The 20,495-nt window shown below is 44.6% G+C and overlaps 1 protein-coding gene across 1 annotated transcript in view; it reads right to left on the reverse strand.

Moving 5' to 3' along the window:
- Positions 1-20,495, reverse strand: part of LOC141055866 (uncharacterized) — a 363,279-nt gene that overhangs the window by 265,556 nt on the left and 77,228 nt on the right. Inside the window, 8 exon segments of the mRNA XM_073552584.1 lie at positions 3,603-4,298; positions 6,739-6,829; positions 7,034-7,131; positions 7,215-7,239; positions 7,867-7,965; positions 8,049-8,228; positions 8,358-8,465; positions 8,467-8,508. Of these exon segments, the coding sequence (XP_073408685.1) occupies positions 3,603-4,298; positions 6,739-6,829; positions 7,034-7,131; positions 7,215-7,239; positions 7,867-7,965; positions 8,049-8,228; positions 8,358-8,465; positions 8,467-8,508 (1,339 nt within the window).

The raw sequence follows: 20,495 nt of genomic DNA on the forward strand, positions 1-20,495 counted from the left end.
GAGGAAAGCTACATAGTATTCCATGGAGGGGCTACATTATATTCTATGGGGGGCTGCATTATACTCTATGAGGGGCTACCATATATTCTATGGAGGGGCTGCATTATACTATATGAGGGGGCTGCATTATATTCTATAGGGGTTAAATTATATTGTATGGCGGGGCTGCATTATACTCAGGGGGCTACATTATATTCTGTGGGGTGGCTGCATTATACTCTGTGGGGTGGCAGCATTGTACTATATGTGGTCTGCATTATACTGTATCGAGGACTATGGGGAATAAATTATACTAGTATATGAAGAACTATGGGGTGCATTATACTATGGCAAGTGAATTGTACTACATGGATGACTGGCGGTGCATTATACAGGGTGGGCCATTTATGTGGATACACCAAAATAAAATGGGAATGGTTGGTGATATCAATTTCCTGTTTGTGGCACATTAGTATATGGGAGGGGGAAACTTTTCAAGATGGGTGGTGACCATGGCGGCCATTTTGAAGTTGGCCATTTTGGATCCAACTTTATTTATTTCAATGGGAAGAGGGTCATGTGACACATCAAACTTATTGATAATTTCACACATCAATTGATACTGTTCAACCTCAAGGATGACAACATTGCCTCCTTTATCGGAAGATTTGATCACAATGCTGTCATCCTGTTCAAGGCGGTTGATTGCTTCCATTTCTTTTTTTGAGCAATCAAATTTGCATTGTGTGCGATTGGAAGAGAGCTCAGTCAGATCAGCAATTACCAAATTGGAGAAAATGTCAATAGCCGATAAATCACCAGAGAAAGGTGGCATCTTAGTACTTTTTTCCTTCAAATTTGTGAAGGGACCTTGACCCAAAGTGTTGGAATTAATTTTCACCAATGCTGTCAAGCAGTCTAACCTCTGCCAGCATATCGTCTGGAATGCCCAGTTCAGAGCAGATACGAGAATCCTGTTTATGAAAGAATTTTTTCCAACGGACTTTACATAAAAACTTATTCAAATCCTTGACCGCTCTAAATAGATCAAAATCAGTATTGGGGACAAAAGAAAGGCCCTTTTTTTAATACAGACTTTTCATATTCATCAATCAGAGAGATTAACCACTTGAATATCATGTTCAGACAAGTGGGCCGAAACATCTCTGACACTATTAGTCATCATATTGTACTTGTCTATTTCCTGGGTTGGGGGAGTCTGTTTCTCAAAGGATAGACTTGATCTAAAAAATGACCTCCCTGTATATTTTCGAAGGGACCCCGAGCACCTCGTCCCCTGCCTCTCCCATGCATTCTACGTCTTGATGACCTATTTCAATTCTCAGATTCAGAAAAATCAGTATCGGTCGAGGAGAGTTTGGTATCACGGTCAGGTGGTTTGGAATTCAAGACTAAATAGGCTTTATTGTCCATAAAATCTTGGACGTCTCTTAAATATTGTTTATGTCTCCGTTCCTTCATGAATATCATGTTCAGACAAGTGGGCCGAAACATCTCTGACACTATTAGTCATCATATTGTACTTGTCTATTTCCTGGGTTGGGGGAGTCTGTTTCTCAAAGGATAGACTTGGTCTAAAAAATGACCTCCCTGTATATTTTCGGAGGGACCCCGAGCACCTCGTCCCCTGCCTCTCCCATGTATTCTATGTCTTGATGACCTATTTCAATTCTCTGATTCAGAAAAATCAGTATCGGTCGGGGAGAGTTTGGTATCACGGTCAGGGGCAGGTGGTTTGGAATTCAAGACTAAATAGGCTTTATTGTCCTTAAAATCTTGGACGTCTCTTAAATATTGTTTATGTTTCCGTTTCAAATGGTATTGGAAATGTTCAATATGTGTCTGTAATTTAGTCTCTTTTGTAGTAAAGTCCGTTTCTGCAGAGAACGTCTTAGTAGCGGTTGTATCTATATCCAAACTAGTCAGGAAACCTCCGATTAGAAAAAAACAACCACCTCAGGATAAAAAAAAAAGAGGCTGGTACTGCAATAGTCAGACAGTCTATATGTAACAGGGAATGTAACTCCCGCCCTTACAAAGGAAGTCCACAGCTAACCCTAAGCTGGACAAGCCCTGCACTTTCCCTTATGTTGTCCCAATGCATTTCTTCCAAGCTGAATCATCAAGGGACTAGCTTGAGCTGGGAAATAAAGTGCTAAAGTGCTATGCTGTAAACATATGGCCTCTGCTGTCTATACTGTTCTGCAGCGAGACAGAGAATACAAATGGCTACCTTTATATAGGAGATGGATAAAACTGCCACTTACTGGAACGCCATCTGAAGGTTAATGAGTTAGTTAATATTCCCCAAAAATAGCTGAGCTATACTCACTATTGTCATGTCTTTTCCGGTCAGTGAACCGCACACTGTAGCAACTTCCGGTTATGTGGAACGCACATGATGTAATGAAGGGGGTGGTACCAAAAAACAACTTGGAATTTCAAACCGCAACAATAATCACAAATATACATAAACCAAAAGTGGGTCAAGACTATATACAGAAGAATCCCACAAATGCCAAGTATGATCGGGAGCCAAAACACTTACAGTGCCTGCAAAAGCGCCGTGATACAGCAAAGGGGGTGGAACCCGAACACATACTGGAACGTCCGGTTCCAATGACACGTATCTGTATACAACGCAGGACCGATCTGTCTGCCCGAAAAAAGTGCAGAGCAAACAGGCAGGAAAAAACACACATCCGGTGTTTGGAACGCAAACAACGGAAATTAACAATGGAGCAGATGTTCAACTATCCCAGGCATCAGTATCTATAGATTCAAGTGCCATCCCGTTCCGCCACCCGCCATCCAAATCCGAGGACTACGTCAAGGTTACTGGAGCCAGCTTGCTATCATCTACCCGGAACCTGACCTTGCTCACCAGTGCCAGCTTCACCTCTCATACCTGGTGTCCGCCGGTCAGCTCCATCAGATGTTATATCTGTTACCCGTTTGTCCCGCTGGGACAGTTGCCACATGTCCGGGGTCTAACTGGAGGTAGCATCTGTGTCCCCCAGGTATGCCATTATGGTCCTGTTCGAGGGATCTTACTACGGATACCTGGGGCTCACTAGTCACGCCCCCTTCGGAGCTCCCCAGACCGTGGTCCCGAGGTTCCACTCTAAAAATAAAAAAACGAATGTGAACTTCACCATCTGTGCCTCCGCTTCCATTCGTTACAAACACATGTCTCTATTGTTGTCTAAAAATATCTTTTGTCTAATTACCTGTCCTTTCTGAATCTCAGTCTTTCTAAGAAAAGGCATCTTCTTTCAGTCATCTGGAACTTTATGTATTTTAGCTAAGATGGTTCACATCTAAGATACTTAAGCCTGTCAGCTATTGTGTAGTGCTTTACTCTGTATGAAAGGAAAGTGGATGATAGTGACTTCAGGGATTTTTTATATTTTCTATGACACGTATTTTCCATGACATAACTTCACATGAACATTTCCCTTATTAAGAAGACGAGTGATTTCTTTGATGTATAACAAGACTCCATTTCTGTTTAAAATATTTCCCACATTCTGAACAGAAAAAAGGCTTCTCCCCTGTGTGGGATCTATGGTGGTTAATCAAAACCAATTTATGGTTAAAACATTTCCCACATTCTGAACATGAAAAAGGCTTCTCCCCTGTGTGGATCCTTTGGTGGTTAATCAAAACCAATTTATGGTTAAAACATTTCCCACATTCTGAACATGAAAAAGGCTTCTCCCCTGTGTGAGTTCTCTGGTGGATATCAAGATGCTGTTTCTGGTTAAAACATTTCCCACATTCTGAACATAAAAAAGGCTTCTCCCCTGTGTGAATTCTCTGGTGCTTAACCAAATCTGATTTATGGTTAAAACATTTCCCACATTCTGAACATGTGAATGGCTTCTCCCCTGTGTGAGTTCTTTGGTGTACGACAAGATTGCTATTCTGGGTAAAAGATTTCCCACACTTGGAACAAGAAAATCTATTCTCCGCTGTGTGAATTTTTTGATGTTTAAGAAAAGACTTTTTGAGGGGAAAACTATTTCCATATTCTGATCGTGAAACTGTCTTCTGTACTTTAGGAGCAGTTAGTTTTTTAATGCTTATTTTGTGAATTTGATTTTCCTTAGTAGTCGGTAATGAATCAGAAGATGGGACCGCTTTCATAGGATCAGATGAGAGATCTTTGGTATGAAGGGATGATGGCATATCTGGAGTAATGGCATTCACTTCAATTATACTCTGTGGCATCTCAAGAACATCAGATTTAAAAATTGAACATGTCAGCTGTCCCTCTGATCTCCTGGTACAGTCATCTGCCAAGAAAAAAAACAATGATTATTTTTGGATGAACAAATCCTTGAATTTTATATTTTTGAACATATTATCTCTATTAGTACACAGTCTAATAGAAAACCTCATAGGATGAACCAGTAGAGCATGGTGTTTAACCTTTTGTTCCTTCTGCCTCCCAAATATGGAATAAAAAGCCACCGAACAATGTTATGTAGGTGAAAATGATACCAATAAAAGTAACATGGCTTCCATAAACCAATCCATTAAAATCAGCTCCCAAAGTCAAATCTCCCCCTCGCGTCTGATCCTTGCAGTGCGCCCAAACCACAATTAGCATCCATGTATTTGGCATTACTATAGTGAGAAGAACCCACTTAATTTACTTTGGGTCTCCTGGAGCAAAATCTAGGCACTATGCGTTGGGTAATAAAATTATATATTTCTAATTTTCACTCTCCAACATACATTGCATGCTAATTTCCAGAAAGTGCTTGCGGAAACAAAATAGTCACTACTTTTATAGATTAATTCACTGAGAGTTATAATCTCCAAAATAGAGTCACTTTATAGGGATTTCTACTGCCCTGGTTTTCTGACATTTTGTCATATTAGGGCTTTTGCAAATGGTGTGTCACAGCTTCTGTGGAATCAGTGCCTGCGACGTATGCTTCTGTCATAAGACGCGGACTTATTTATTCTGCTGCTGGTGATGGAGCAAATGTCAGAACCAGCCCTGGGTGTCACAGGCTATGTCCAGCCAGTAAGATTAGGGTGCCGTGGACAAGTAGTACCATCCAGTCTGGTTGTATTGTGTGCTGCCCAGCTGGAGTAATCTGCTCCCTGCTTCAGACAACTGGAAAGCGTGAGACCCTATTAAAGCTCAAAGCATATTGCTGGAAGCTGCCAGATACAGCTCCTCTGGTTCAGTCCTCTGTGCTCAGCTTTGGGCTTGGGTATTTGTTTCCTGTTGTTACCCCGCCTCGTCTACTGACTTTTCTAGAGTCTTCTTATTTTGTATTTTCTCTGCCCTCCTGATACTGACCTGGCTACCCGACTATACTTCTTGCCATCTCACACCACCAAACAGCAGGTAACACTATGGCCCAGCCTAGGGGGTCTCTGGAAATCCAGATTCATGTAGAAGGGTTAAAGTGTGATGGGCAAAACTGTGACTATAGACAATAACACATCTACTGGAAAGATCAAGCTGAACACAGTATTCAACAGTAAAAAAAACAAAACAAAAAAAAGATTAACTAGTGGTAAAACCTCTCTGGAGTAATTAGGGTACGTGGCTCTAGGCAATCTAAACAATATCATTTAGAATTGTGCAAAGGTGAGGTGTGTAAAGTTAAATCTTGGGCATTTGGAAGAGGAAATGGAGACCTTACAGATTCACATGTGTGAGCCAGGCCGATTCCACCACAATCAAACTATCATACAGAATGAACCTGTAGAAAAAAAGTACAATAAAATAAATAATATATCTTACATCCCCAACCAAAATGTATGTATGAGAAGAGAACTCCAATACTAAACCAGAGCTGCACTCATTTATGGTGGACTATTTGAGCAACTATGCATCCTGACCAGAAGAGTAGAGAAAGTATGGTGCCTCTCATTTCCGGAGATTACTGCACAATCAGAATCCTTCAGGATTGAAAACATAATGTAATTTATGACGTGAAGTGAATCCATGAAACCAGGGCTCGAGCCATGCCAACACATCTCCTGCAGGTGTGACTAAATGTGTATTACAGCCATCAGCCATACACAGCTTAGAGATATATCATGGCACAGGAGTAATGTTTTTATGTAGTTTATCACAATCCTGTTTGAAGTTAGTTGTTTAAAAAAAATTGAAAAGTCAGGATAAAGGGAAACTCTGTTGTTAATGTCCAGAAATTCACACTTGGCCTCACTGCACGTTTAATATTGTCAATCATAAAAGCAAAGTTTGGCCAGAAAGACTGGACCTGGTCTTGTAGGGACCATATGAGAACATTCAGCAGCACAGAAGGGAGAGAAGGGAGATTCATCCAATAAGATATCAGGGATCTAGGGAGCCAACGGCATCATTACCCTCCGCTTTCTCTTACAGGCCCATCATATTTTTCTTCAAACGATTTTCTAACTTGTCAGCAAATTCTACGTACGCTGTCATTTGGCTTTATAGTTTACAGATCTGGGCAGGTAACAGTCAGCGTTTCCTAATCCTAGGGGGTAGGTGGATCCTCCAGGTTATAAGTCCTACAGAAAAGGGCTTTCAATGCCCAAAGTCATTTGAACAGTTTTGAGTGGAGGAGAATGTTATGGCCAAGAGGCAAAATGGTGATCACACTATTGTGATACGGCCGGACTACATGAACTTATCGTTCATGCAGTCCGGCCGTAGCCACAGCCACAGCCAATGACTGAGAAGAATCTGTGACTTCTCTGCATTTAGTGGTTACTACTTACCTGGGTAGTCATATGTAGGAATCTCCTCTTTACGCCACTCATCACCCCTCACATATGACTCTGTAGTATTAATAGGGGTCAGATCTTCACCCTGAAACAATATTGTAAAAGTCACAGACAGAAGAAGAAGTCACGTCTATGATCAGTTTTAGTCCTGCCATCTCCTCTGTTCTCATTACACAAGTATAAAACATATAATATTGGTTATTGGTGGATAAAACAAGACTGAGCACAAGACCTTCACAGCCGTCTACACATCATAGGGGAGATCTCATGACACCTTCTCTCCATCTACCTGATGATCCTGAGGAACATTGAGATCTTCTTGTTTACAGTCCTGTGGAAGAAGAGGACGGGGACATCTCTCTGGTGTTCTCCTCTTACTGGATAGATCTGGAGGAAACACATACAAGGACTGAATTCATTCTTTACATACAAATAATTATAGGCCGTGTGTATTTAGTCCTGTCTATTACCTGGTGATGTGAGGGGCTGGGGAACCTCCATCATGACGTCCTTGTACAGATCTTTGTGTTCTTCTAAATACTTCCCCTGAGGAAGGAGCTTATTGCTCCGAAACGCGCGTCGGGGTACGAGCGGTCCGCCCGGTCATCCTTGAGCCTCATTAAGGTAACGGTTTGGGTCCTTATTTTCTTAGGGCGGGTAATTGCCTGCCGGTGCAATTCGGGCAATGTTTGCTGCACCATCCTCCGTCTTTCCATAGATGTAAGACATGGTTTATATGGCCCGAGGGTAGTATTGTTTATTTGTTAACCCCTCTAGTTACCTTTTTTTGTGATAGTGCACAGAATTATCCTGTGTGATAGTTGATGGGCAGTGTTTCCCTCTTTATGCAAGATATATAATGCTCCTCATATGGAACATTAACACAGGAAATTTATGCATCTATCTTGGTATATGATGGTTCAGGCTGATTGGGGCGGGTTCTGCTTGTATGAGCACTTATACTATTGCACTTTTTGTTTGTTCCTTGCACAGTTCCCCATTTTTTGTCCTGTCCTATTTATAATTCAATAAAGAGAAGTAATTTTTTTATTATAATGGATCTATGGTCGCAATTTTTACTGTGGTTTCCACAATTCCTGGTGATGTGAGGGGCTGGGGAACCTCCATCATGACGTCCTTGTACAGATCTTTGTGTTCTTCTAAATACTCCCATTCCTCCATGGAGAAATAGACGGCGACATCCTGACACCTTATAGGAACCTGACACATACAATAATACAGTCATCACCCCGATCCCTTTATAGAGTTACTGTATAATGTCCCAGCATTCCCAGCAGTGTCACCTCTCCAGTCAGCAGCTCAATCATCTTGTAGGTGAGTTCTAGGATCTTCTGGTCATTGATCTTTCCATGTATCAGGTGGTGAGGTGGAGGCCCCGTGATTGGGCTCAGGGGTCTTCCCCATTCCTCAGACACAGGGGCCTGACAGCGCTCCCTAGAGGTCTTCCTCACTACTGTGTAATCCTGGTTATGGAGAGACACATTAATAAATCTCACTACAGACATTTCCAGAGTCCTCACCTCTCCAGTTCTGTCCGTCTGTTATTCCCATAGATAAGAATGATTTAATGTGACGTCATCAGAATCTCTCACCTCTCCAGTAAGCCGGAAGAGGATCTCTAGGGTGAGGTGTAATATCCTCTCCACCATCTTGTCTCTGTCCATATCCATAAGTGATGGGTAAATCAAGAAAATTATCTTAATATATAAGATCTCCACTGACAGGATCTGATTTTGTAGGTACCTGAATAGGAAAGTGATGATCCGATGTAATATCATAAACAATTCCATGTAATAATACAATTACTGGAGATAATAAGGGAAACATATCAGAAGATAGAATGTATAGATGTTGTATTCTCCAGTCTTGCATGGACTGAAACATATGTTGAATTGCTGACCCAAGCAGCAATGGTATTTTTATTAGTTTACAACATTCTGTTTCCTTCCCCCTCCTCCCCCGACATCTACTAATAAACCCTATATATTTAGACCACACACAACAAGCAGTTTCTCCCTCGGAGTCGGCAGCTGAATACGTTTCTCATAGACTCATCTTCCATAACGCTAATTCTCGTCTCATTTCCCGACACTGGAATCGGCATTAGCAATACTGCAGGAGATATTCATTACACGGGACAGGAGAAATAACTATTTCATGATGAGGACGACATCTTCATCTTCTACTACGGATTTAGAAATATATGTGGCCAGAGTCTGTCACTGACTCCATCACCACCGGCCGTCTATATGAAGGTTTCCCGTCTTCCCCGCACTGTAATCTTCTATCACGATAGATCTCAGGTCTGAGTCACACACAGAAGTTTGAGGATTTTAGAAAAGTTTGCTTGTAACAACAACAAGACAGTTATTTAATGACAATGTCTCCATTTAAGGTGGTAAAATGTTAGAAAATAAAATTGGATGGAGATAATGTGGGAACATTATACTGTATGTGGGGAGGATAGCGGTTGTCAGAGACACCGCACTACACTTGCTCATAGAGCCAGTGCGCATGTCCTGAGTACAGAAGCAGTGCTAAAAGTTACCTGTGGAGCAGGGCAGCAGAGGTGACAATGCGTGCTTCAAACTATTAGTGTCAGGGTCCAGTCAGCGCTGGAAAGTAAAGAGGCACGGGACCTGCGGACACTGAAAATGAGCAAGCTGGCACAGGACCTATGGTCATGTGACTGCAAGGGGGCGGGGCTTAGCGTCCTGCTTACAGATATGACAGGACACCATACAACAACTCAGAGTCAGGCAAAACGGAGGTCACAACAGTACGGGAAAACGAGGTACAGGAGGGACAAACAGACAGGTAGTCAGACAAAGCCAAAGGTCATACACAAGAGGGCAACGTGGTACCAAGGGGACAAGCAGAGAGAAGTCGGGTCACAAGCAGAGAGTCATACACGAGAGGTAGCGCAGTACAAGAGGGGCAGGCAGAACTCGTAACAGGGACAGAACCAGATCACAACCAAGCAGGCAACAAGTTATCAGGCACAAGGCACACGTATACAAGAGGTCACTTAACTCAGCCGAGGGCAGGAGTATAACTGACACCGGACCCAGGTCCAGTGAGCACTAAATAGCCTCCTGCTGCCAGAGAGAGGCAGCACAATTAACCCATAGTCTAACCAGGACGGGTCAAAGCGAAATCCCGTCCTGGATCATGACAGTACCCTCCTCTCAATGGGGGGCCACCGGACCCCCAGGTCTCTCAGGGTACTTGGCGTGAAAGGCACGGATCAACCGATCCGCATGAACTGATCGAGCAGGAACCCACGAGCGTTCCTCAGGACCGTAGTCCTTCCAATATATCAGATACTGAAGGGTACGACGAACCAACCTGGAGTCGACAATTCGTTCCACCTCGTACTCAGCCTGCCCGTCTACCAAAACCGGTGGCGGGGAAGATGATGATCCCTCCCCACCGGACCTCACAGGTTTCAAAAGGGCCTTATGGAAAACATTAGGGATCCGTAGAGATGGCGGGTGACTCAACCGAAAAGCCACCGGGTTAACTGCTGCTTCAGTAATTTCATAGGGACCTATAAACTTGGGTCCAAGCTTCGCAGAGGGGACCTTGAGCCTTATATTTTTGGTGGATAACCATACCTTATCCCCGACCTGAAACACTGGACCTACGAATGTTTTTTTTGTCCGCAAAAAATTTAAATTTGTCCTGGGCCTTCGTAATGTTATTCTGGACCTGCCGCCATACCTCCCCCAGCCGCTGGATCGTCTCATCCGCCCCAGGACACCCAGAATTCAAACGGGAAAATTCCCCAAAATGAGGATGAAACCCATAATTGCAAAAAAATGGAGATGTACCCGTAGACTGGTTAATACGGTTGTTAAATGCAAACTCAGCCAATGGTAACACAGAACACCAATCATCCTGTCGGGCTGAGGTGAAATAACGCAGAATTTGCTCCAGAGACTGATTGGTCCGCTCAGTCTGCCCATTAGTCTCTGGATGGTAGACGGATGAAAAGGACAGACCAATACCCAACCTCCTACAAAAAGCTCTCCAAAATCTGGACACAAATTGCACTCCCCTATCAGACACCACATTCAAGGGTACCCCATGCAATCGCACCACATGCTCCACAAACAATCTGGACAATGTTTCCGCATTAGGTAGAGCTGCCAAAGGTACAAAATGTGCCTGCTTACTAAACCTGTCCACTACAACCCAGACCACGGTATTACCCTTGGAGGGGGGAAGGTTGGTGATGAAATCCATGGACAGATGAGTCCATGGTCTCTCAGGAATTGGCAGTGGTACCAATTCCACGGCCGGCCGGTTATGGGGTGTTTTCGCACGGGCACAAACCTCACACGCAGACACATACTCCCCAACATCAGAGGCTAAAGAAGACCACCAGAATATTCTAGCAATGGCCTTCCGGGTGGCTGAGATCCCTGGATGTCCACCCAGAAGTGAGTCATGGAACTCCAGGAGGACCTTGAGACGAAACTGAGCTGGCACAAAAAGTTTATCCCCCGGCTTAGCTGGAGGTGCAAGAGACTGGGCTTCTCGAATCTCCCGCTCCAACACATTAGAAACATCTGCCACCACCACCCCAGGCTGAAGAATGGAGGATAAAGGTTCCGGGGGGAACACCGGATCTAGAGTGCGTGACAACGCATCCGCTCTGTTATTCTTGGATCCTGGCCGAAAAGTGATCGAGAAGTTGAATCGGGAAAAAAAAAGTGACCATCTAGCCTGTCTGGGAGTCAACCTTTTAGCTGACTCAATGTAAGCTAGGTTTTTGTGGTCCGTGATTACCGTTATAGGATGGACAGCCCCCTCCAAAAAATGCCTCCATTCTTCAAAGGCCAATTTTACGGCCAGAAGTTCCCGATTCCCCACATCATAGTTTCTCTCCGCAGGGGAGAACTTCTTTGAGAAAAAGGCGCAAGGTCTTAAATTGGTCAAAGTGGCGGGTCCCTGGGACAATACCGCCCCCACCCCCACCTCTGAGGCGTCTACCTCCACAATAAATGGTTCAGACGGGTCCGGTTGAATAAGAACTGGGGCAGGCATGAAACATTTTTTCAAAAACTGAAATGCCGCTACCGCTGCGGTTGACTAATTCTTGATATCGGCCCCCTTTTGAGTCATGTCTGTGAGGGGTTTAACCACCTGTGAGAACCCCCTTATAAATTTACGATAATAATTAGCGAACTCTAGGAAACGCTGCAGAGCCTTCAAATCACAAGGTTGAACCCACTCGACAATCGTCTGCACCTTATTAGGATCCATGCGATACCCTTCAGCAGACACGATGAACCCCAGAAAGGACAGTTCCTGAACAAAAAATAAACATTTTTCAAGTTTAGCAAAAAGACAGTTCTCCCTGAGCCTTTGGAGAACTGCCCAAACATGACCAATGTGAGCCTGTTTATCAGGAGAGTAGATTAAAATTTCATCCAAATACACCACCATAAAACATCCAATCAAATCAGAGAAAACATGATTTATGAAATTTTGGAAGACCGCTGGAGCATTGGTCAGGCAGAAAAGCATGACCAAATTTTCAAACAACCCTTCAGTAGTGAGAAAAGCGTTTTTCCACTCATCTCCGTCCCGGACTCGGATAAGGTTATACGCTCCCCGTAGATCTAATTTTGAAAACCACTTAGCTCCGGACAACTGATTGTATAAATCAGGAATAAGTGGAAGGGGATACGTATTCCTCACAGTTATTTTATTTAACTCACGGAAATCGAGGCATGGGCGCAAACCACCATCTTTTTTCTTTACAAAAAGGAACCCCGCCGCCACAGAAGAAACAGAAGGACGAATATGTCCCTTACGGAGACTCTCGGAAATATATTCCTTCATCGCAGCCCGTTCCGGACCCGAGAGGTTATACAAGCGGGCTTTGGGCAATTTAGCACCTGGAACCAGGTCAATGGCACAATCAAATGGGCGGTGTGGTGGTAAAACCTCAGCCTCTTTTTCGGAGAAAACGTCCGTATAATCTATCAGGCACTCCGGAATACCTTCTAGACCCACGGACGACATAGACACAGAAACAAGACATTTCTCAGAGCAATAGGGACCCCATTTAACAATGTCCCGAGATTTCCAATTAATCACAGGATTATGCAGATGTAACCAGGGGAACCCCAACACCAGTCCCGCAGGCAGGTTGTTCATTACAAAACATTAAATACGTTCCTGGTGCAAGGAACTTACTTTAAGGAGAAACTCTTCAGTACGAAACATAATGTCATTCTTAACCAGTGGTGTTTTGTCAATAGCAACAATGTGAATCGGAGTCTCCAACCTAACTGTCCCTAACTTACACCTGGCCACCAAGTCAGAGTCAATAAAGTTCAATGATGAACCGCAATCCACGAAGGCAGAAGTGGATGTCGAGACACTCCCACAACAAAGTTCCACTTGAAACAACATTTTAGAGAAGGCAGAAAAGGGTACCTGAGAGCCTGGGTGACCTCCACGATAATCACCCGGGCTCAGTCGCTTGTTGGTTAGTGGCCGGGAGGGGCAATCCTTTTTCCAATGTCCAGACTCGCCACTGTGAAAACAGCATTTTCTCATGCGCCGTTGTCTCCTTTCTTCCTCCTTAAGGTCGATGGTTCCCATCTCTGTTATGAATAAGTCACCGTAGGAGGCAAAAACAGAAATACTAGCTAAGTCCAGAAAACCAGAGAAGTTGGCAGCTATCGGATTACAGACCCCTGAACCTATCAACAACAACTAGCAGTAGCCGTGGGGGGTTCCTACGGTGCCCTAGACCACTCGATCACAGTCGGAGAACTACATAGCCTAAAGACAGAAAGGGAAATCTAAACTGCCCCAGAGCAGACCCCAAAGCAATAGGCAGCCCCCAACATATAATGACGGTGAAGCAAGATGAAAAAACACACACAGATAGAAAGATAGGCTGAGCAAACGATGGGGCCCAAGTTAACTACAAAGGACAGGATAGAAAAGCTGCTGTCTGTAATCCGCCAAAACCCTATCAAAAGAGCAAACAGCTGATAGGGAAAAAAGTCCTGAAGACGCTAGGCTTCAAAAAGACTATATCAGTACTCAGGTATTTTCTGAAGACAGAGCAAAAAGGAATTCAGCACACCCCAGCAGTGAATGGCAGAAATCAAGAAAAACAAAACTAGAGAACAGAGCAGAGAACTTAGCTTTTGAGGAGAAGGAATCAGACTGGTCTCCTAGAATCCCTCAGAGAGATCACCAGCAAGGCAGAAGGGCGTCGGCTGCCTTATATCCAGTCAGAAATTCCCGTCACCCAGTCTTCATCATCCAGCTCAGATGCTTGGTAATCAGCCTCACTACCTTCCTTCACCAGAAGAGGGAGTTCATCAGACCTCAATGGTGAAGGGGAAAATGAACTCACAACAGTACCTCCCCCTTGAAGAGGGGTCACCGAACCCTCATTCACACCACCAGGGCGATCAGGGTGAGCCCGATGAAAGGCACGCACCAATCTTTTGGCATGAATATCAGAGGCAGAGACCCAGGAATTATCCTCCTGACCATAACCCTTCCACTTAACCAAATACTGGAGTCTCCGTCTAGTCAGACGGGAATCCAGTATCTTCTCTACCTCATATTCCATGTTACCTTCAACCAATACAGGGTCCGGAGGTGCCACCCCAGGAACTACTGGTTCAACAAAAAGGTGACATCAAAGTGGCAGAACTAGTTCTATTATTTAAAGCAAATTCGGCCAAGGGCAAAAATGAAACCCAATCATCCTGATCAGCGGAAATAAAACATCTCAAATACGACTCCAAGGTCTGGTTTGTTCTCTCCGTCTGCCCATTGGTCTGAGGGTGAAAAGCAGAGGAGAAGGACAACTGAATTCCCAGCTTGGAACAGAAAGTCCTCCAAAATCTAGACACAAACTTAACTCCTCTGTCAGATACAATGTTCTCAGGAATCCCGTGCAAGCGAACCACCTGTTGCAAAAACAGGGGCACCAACTCAGAGGAAGATGGCAACTTAGGGAGTGATAGAAGATGAACCATCTTAGAGAACCTATCACAAATCACCCAAATAACAGTCATTCTCTGAGAGACAGGTATATCAGAGATGAAATCCATTGAAATATGGGTCTATGGCCTCCTGGGGACTGGCAAAGGCATCAACAACCCACTAGAGCGAGAACAAGGTTTAGACCGGGAGCAAGTCCCACAGGACTGCACAAAATTCCTGACATCACGAGACAAGGCGGGCCACCAAAAAGACCGACTCACCAGATCTCTAGTACCAAAAATATCTGGATGACCAGCCAATGCAGAGCAATGAACTTCAGACATCACTCTCTTCTTCCACTGGTCAGGAACATACAACTTTCCACTGGGACAACACTCAGGTTTGTCCTCCTGGAACTCTTCCAGAGCACGTCTCAAATTGGGCGAGATGGCAGAAAGAACTACCCCTTCGCCTAAGATGGTAGCAGGCTTGGTCACCACAGGAGAATCAGCAAAGAAGCTCCTAGAGAGAGCGTCAGCCTTGACATTCTTAGTGCCAGGAAGAAAAGAGACCACAAAATCAAAATATGTAAAAAACAAAGCCCACCTAGCCTGTCTAGGGTTCAAGCGTTTGGCTGACTCCAGGTAAATCAAATTCTTGTGGTCAGTGAGGACCACGACTTGATGTCTAGCTCCCTCCAACCAATGTCTCCACTCCTCAAATGCCCATTTCATGGCTAACAGTTGCCGATTCCCCACATCATAGTTACGTTCAGATGGAGAGAACTTTCGGGAAAAGAAAGCACAGGGATTCATTTTAGATGTTACAGGATCCTTTTGGGACAAAACAGCTCCTGCACCAATCTCAGAAGCATCCACCTCTACCTGGAACGGGAGTGAGACATCAGGTTGCCGCAAAACGGGGGCAGAAGTGGATCTTCGCTTCAGCTCCTGAAAGGAAGAAACAGCCTCCGGAGACCAATTCAACACATCAGCACCCTTCTTAGTCAGATCAGTCAATGGCTTGGCAATACTAGAAAATTTTGCTATAAATTTCCGATAAAAATTAGCAAAACCCAAAAACTTCTGGAGGGCCTTCAAAGAAGTGGGCTGAACCCAATCATAAATGGCCTGTACCTTGGCTGGGTCCATTTCAATAGTTGACGGAGACAATATAAATCCCAAAAGTGAAATCCTCTGTACCCCAAAAAGGCATTTCGATCCTTTGACATACAGGGAATTCTCCCTCAAGATCCGGAACACAGTCCGAACATGTTCCACATGAGAATCCCAATCCTTGGAGAAGATCAAAATATCATCCAGATAGATAATCAAAAATTTATCCACAAAATCTCGGAAAATGTCATTCATGAAGCACTGGAAGACAGAAGGGGCATTAGTGAGCCCAAAAGGCATCACCAGGTACTCAAAATGTCCCTCCGGAGTATTAAACGCCGTCTTCCATTCATCCCCATGCTTAATGCGGATAAGATTATACGCCCTCCTGAGGTCAAGCTTCGTAAACCAGTAAGCACCTTTAACTCTGGAGAATAGATCCGAAATCAGGGGTAACGGATACTGATATTTAATAGTAATTTTGTTGAGGGCACGATAATCAATGCAAGGCCTTAATGAACCATCCTTTTTGGCCACGAAAAAAAACCCAGCACCTAAAGGTGAAGAGGATGGTCTAATATGACCCTTCTCCAACGCCTCCTTAATATAGGATCGCATAGCCTCGTGCTCGGGTACAGATAAATTGAAGAGCCGACCCTTGGGAAATTTACACCCAGGGCTCAGTTCAATTGCACAGTCATAACTCCTATGAGGAGGCAAAGACGCAGACTGATTCTCACTAAATACATCATAAAAGTCCGCCAAATAGTCAGGAACATCATGCGACTGAGGAGAGGTGGAAAAAAACGGAGCCTCACTAAGGGCACACCGACAACCCCAACTTACCAGACACAGATTTCCAATCCAAAACTGGATTATGAATTTGCAACCAGGGAAACCCCAGAACAATGGTATCATGCAAATTATGCAACACCAATAATCTGCAATTTTCTTGATGGTCTGGGGCGACCCGCATTACCACCTGGGTCCAAAACTGAGGTTTATTTTTCGCCAAAGGAGTAGCATCAATCCCCCTCAAAGGGATAGGCGTCCGCAGAAGTGTCATCGGAAATCCACAACGTTTAGCAAAATCTAAGTCCATTAGGTTCAGGACTGCTCCCGAATCCACAAAAGCCTTGGCGGAAAATGTGGACAGGGAGCAGATCAGAGTAATTGCCAGAAGAAACTTAGGTTGAACACCACCTACAGAAAACGTGTGTGCACAACGTTTCTCTCGTTTAGGACAGACAGAAATACTATGCGAGGCATCTCCACAAAAAAAGCACAGCTTATTACGCCTTCTGAACTCCTGACGTTGCTCCCTGGACAAAACTCTATCACATTGCATAGGTTCAGACACTTGTTCAACAGGTGGCAACACCTCTCGTGCAGTCCTGCGTTCACGTAAACGCCGATCAACCTGAATGGCTAATGACATAGAATCGTCAAGACCAGAGGGAGCAGGAAATCTCACCATAGTATCTTTTACGGCTTCTGACAAACCCTTCCGAAAGAGAGCTGCCAAGTCATTATCATTCCAGGTAGTAAGGACCGCCCACTTTCGGAATTTTTGACAATACAATTCTGCAGAATCTCGACCCTGGCTCAATGCCAACAGCCTGATCAATAGCATTAGGTTCGTCATACAACAACCCCAAGGCTTGAAAAAATTCGTTCACATTAGTCAGAATAGGATCATCTGGTTTCAAAGAAAACGCCCAATCCTGGGGATTGCCACGCAGCAAAGAGATGACAATTTTAACCTGTTGCGCGGAGCTCCCTGACGAGTTAGGCTTCAAGGCAAAAAATAATTTACAATTATTTTTGAAATTCTAAAATTTAGACCGATCCCCAAAAAACACATCAGGAGTAGGGATCTTTGGTTCAGCAGCATGTGGATGAGCAAGGTAGGCGGAAATTCCCCGCACTTCCGCAGCGAGCTGCTCCACATGATCAGACAATTGCTTTATCTCCATTCAGAGAAAAAAAAATTCCCCATACGGCCTCAGAGATATAGAGGAAAAAATATACACACCTTTTTTTTTTTTTTTACAATTCTTTCCTGCTATTGAGTACCCTAGGATCTGCGGTATGGCTGGTGATTCTGTTATGAACAAGTCACCGTAGGAGGCAAAATCAGAAATGCTAGCTAAGTCCAGAAAACCAGAGAAGTTGGCAGCTATCGGATTACAGACCCATGAACCTATCACCAACAACTAGCAGTAGCCGTGGGGGGTTCCTACGGTGCCCTAGACCCCTCGATCACAGCCGGAGAACTACATAGCCTAAAGACAGAAAGGGAAATCTAAACTGCCCCAGAGCAGACCCCAAAGCAATAGGCAGCCCCCAACATATAATGACGGTGAAGCAAGATGAAAAAACACTCACACAGATAGAAAGATAGGCTGAGCAAATGATGGGGCCCAAGCTAACTACAAAGGACAGGATAGAAAAGCTGCTGTCTGTAATCCGCCAAAACCCTATCAGAAGAGCCAACAGCTGATAGGGAAAAAAGCCCTGAAGACGCTAGGCTTCAAAAAGACTATATCAGTACTCAAGTATTTTCTGAAGACAGAGCAAAAAGGAATTCAGCACACCCCAGTAGGGAATGGCAGAAATCCAGAAAAACAAGGAAAAACAAAACCAAAACACAAATGCAAAAAACAGAGCAGAGAACTTAGCTTTTGAGGAGCAGGAATCAGACTGGTCTCCTAGAATCCCTCAGAGAGATCACCAGCAAGGCAGAAGGGCGTTGGCTGCCTTATATCCAGTCAGAAATTCCCGTCACCCAGTCATCATCATCCAGCTCAGGTGCTTGGTAATCAGCCTCACTACCTTCCTTCACCAGAAGAGGGAGTTCATCAGACCTCAATGGTGAAGGGGAAAATGAACTCAAAACATATCTCCATGATTTTCAATGTAGAACTGGCTCCCCTTCCTTGGGAGAATAATGATGTCTCGGTTTGTATCACTCCCCTCACCCGTAACCTGCGATCCATCCGGACGGCCTGTGTCATAGCCTCCCAGGTGGGGAGTGGAGAGCCAAGGCGTCTTTCAGATGCTCAGACAGGCCTCTACGGAACAAACCCCGGAGGGCGGCATCATTCCAGCAGACCTCAGCAGCCCAGTGTCTGAACTCGGAGCAAAACCACTCGGCTGAGTGCTTCCCCTGGCAAACATTCATCAACATGTCCTCAGCCATACGCATCCGATCAGGCTCATCATAAATATGCCCCAGGGCCTCAAAAAATGCATCTACAGTCATACGCTCAGGGGCCGTGGTAGGAAGGGAGAAAGCCCAAGCTTGGGGGGCTCCCCTTAACAGGGATATAATGGCCCCCACTCTCTGACTTTCATCCCCAGAAGAGTGTGGTCGTAATGAAAAAAAAAGCTTACAGCCTTCCTTGAAAACTCTGAATTCATTTTTATCTCCAGAAAAGGTATCTGGTAACTTCACTGGAGACTCAGGGGAAATTAATGTAACATCCCGAGTTCCCAATGAAAGAACTCCCTGCACAGCGATCAGCTGCTGAGACTGAGCCAGGACTCGTTGTTCTCCAAGGAGTTTCTGAGACATCTGCGTCAGGTGCTTAACCTGTTCAGAAAGAGCGTGCACAGGATCCATCACACACACAGGTGAATGGGAGCAGAGAAAAAAAATGGTATGGGTCAGTTATAATGTCATAGACACCGCACTGCACTTGCTCACAGAGCCAGTGCGCGTGTCCTGAGTACAGAAACAGTGCTAAAAGATACCTGTAGAGACGGGCAGCAGAGGTGACCATGCGTGCTTCAGGCTAATAGTGTCAGGGCCCAGTCAGCGCCGGAAAGTAAAGAGGCACAGGACCTGCGGACACTGAAGTTAGCAAGCTGGTACAGGACCTATGGTCAGGTGACTGCAAGGGGGCGGGGCTTAGCATCCTGCTTTCAGATATGACAGGACACCATACAACTCAGAGTCAGTCAAAACAGAGGTCACAGCAGTACGGGCAAACGAGGCACAGGAGGGACAAACAGACAGGTAGTCAGACAGAGCCAAAGGTCATACACAAGAGGGCAACGTGGTACCAAGGGGACGAGCAGAGAGAAGTCGAGTCACAAGCAGAGAGTCATACACGAGAGGTAGCGCAGTACAAGAGGGTCAGGCAGAACTCGTAACAGGGACAGAACCAGATCACAACCAAACAAGCAAGCAAGATATCAGGCACAAGGCACACGTATACAAGAGGTCACTTAACTCAGCCGAGGGCAGGAGTATAACTGACACCGGACCCAGGTCCAGTGAGCACTAAATAGCCTCCTGCTGCCAGAGAGAGGCAGCACAATTAACCCATAGTCTAACCAGGACGGGTCAAAGCGAAATCCCGTCCTGGATCATGACAGCGGTACTGTGAGAACAAACAAATAATGTGGCACTCTATAGCGCTATAGCATGTAAACAAGAAATATATGAAATACGAACGGCATTACTGCGCTAGATAATAGGACAAACATTTCATATATTTCTTGTTTACATGCTATAGCGCTATAGAGTGCCACTTTATGTGTTATGTATATAAATGGCTACTCTTAGTTTGCACCTGTACAACCAGTTTTCTGTTTGGCAGTGACAGTCAGTCTTTGTTATTTTTCTACTGTGAGAAC

Source organism: Dendrobates tinctorius, unplaced genomic scaffold (assembly GCF_039654945.1).
Source record: "Dendrobates tinctorius isolate UK_male_01 unplaced genomic scaffold, ASM3965494v1 ptg000192l, whole genome shotgun sequence".
NCBI classification, from domain to species: domain Eukaryota; kingdom Metazoa; phylum Chordata; class Amphibia; order Anura; family Dendrobatidae; genus Dendrobates; species Dendrobates tinctorius.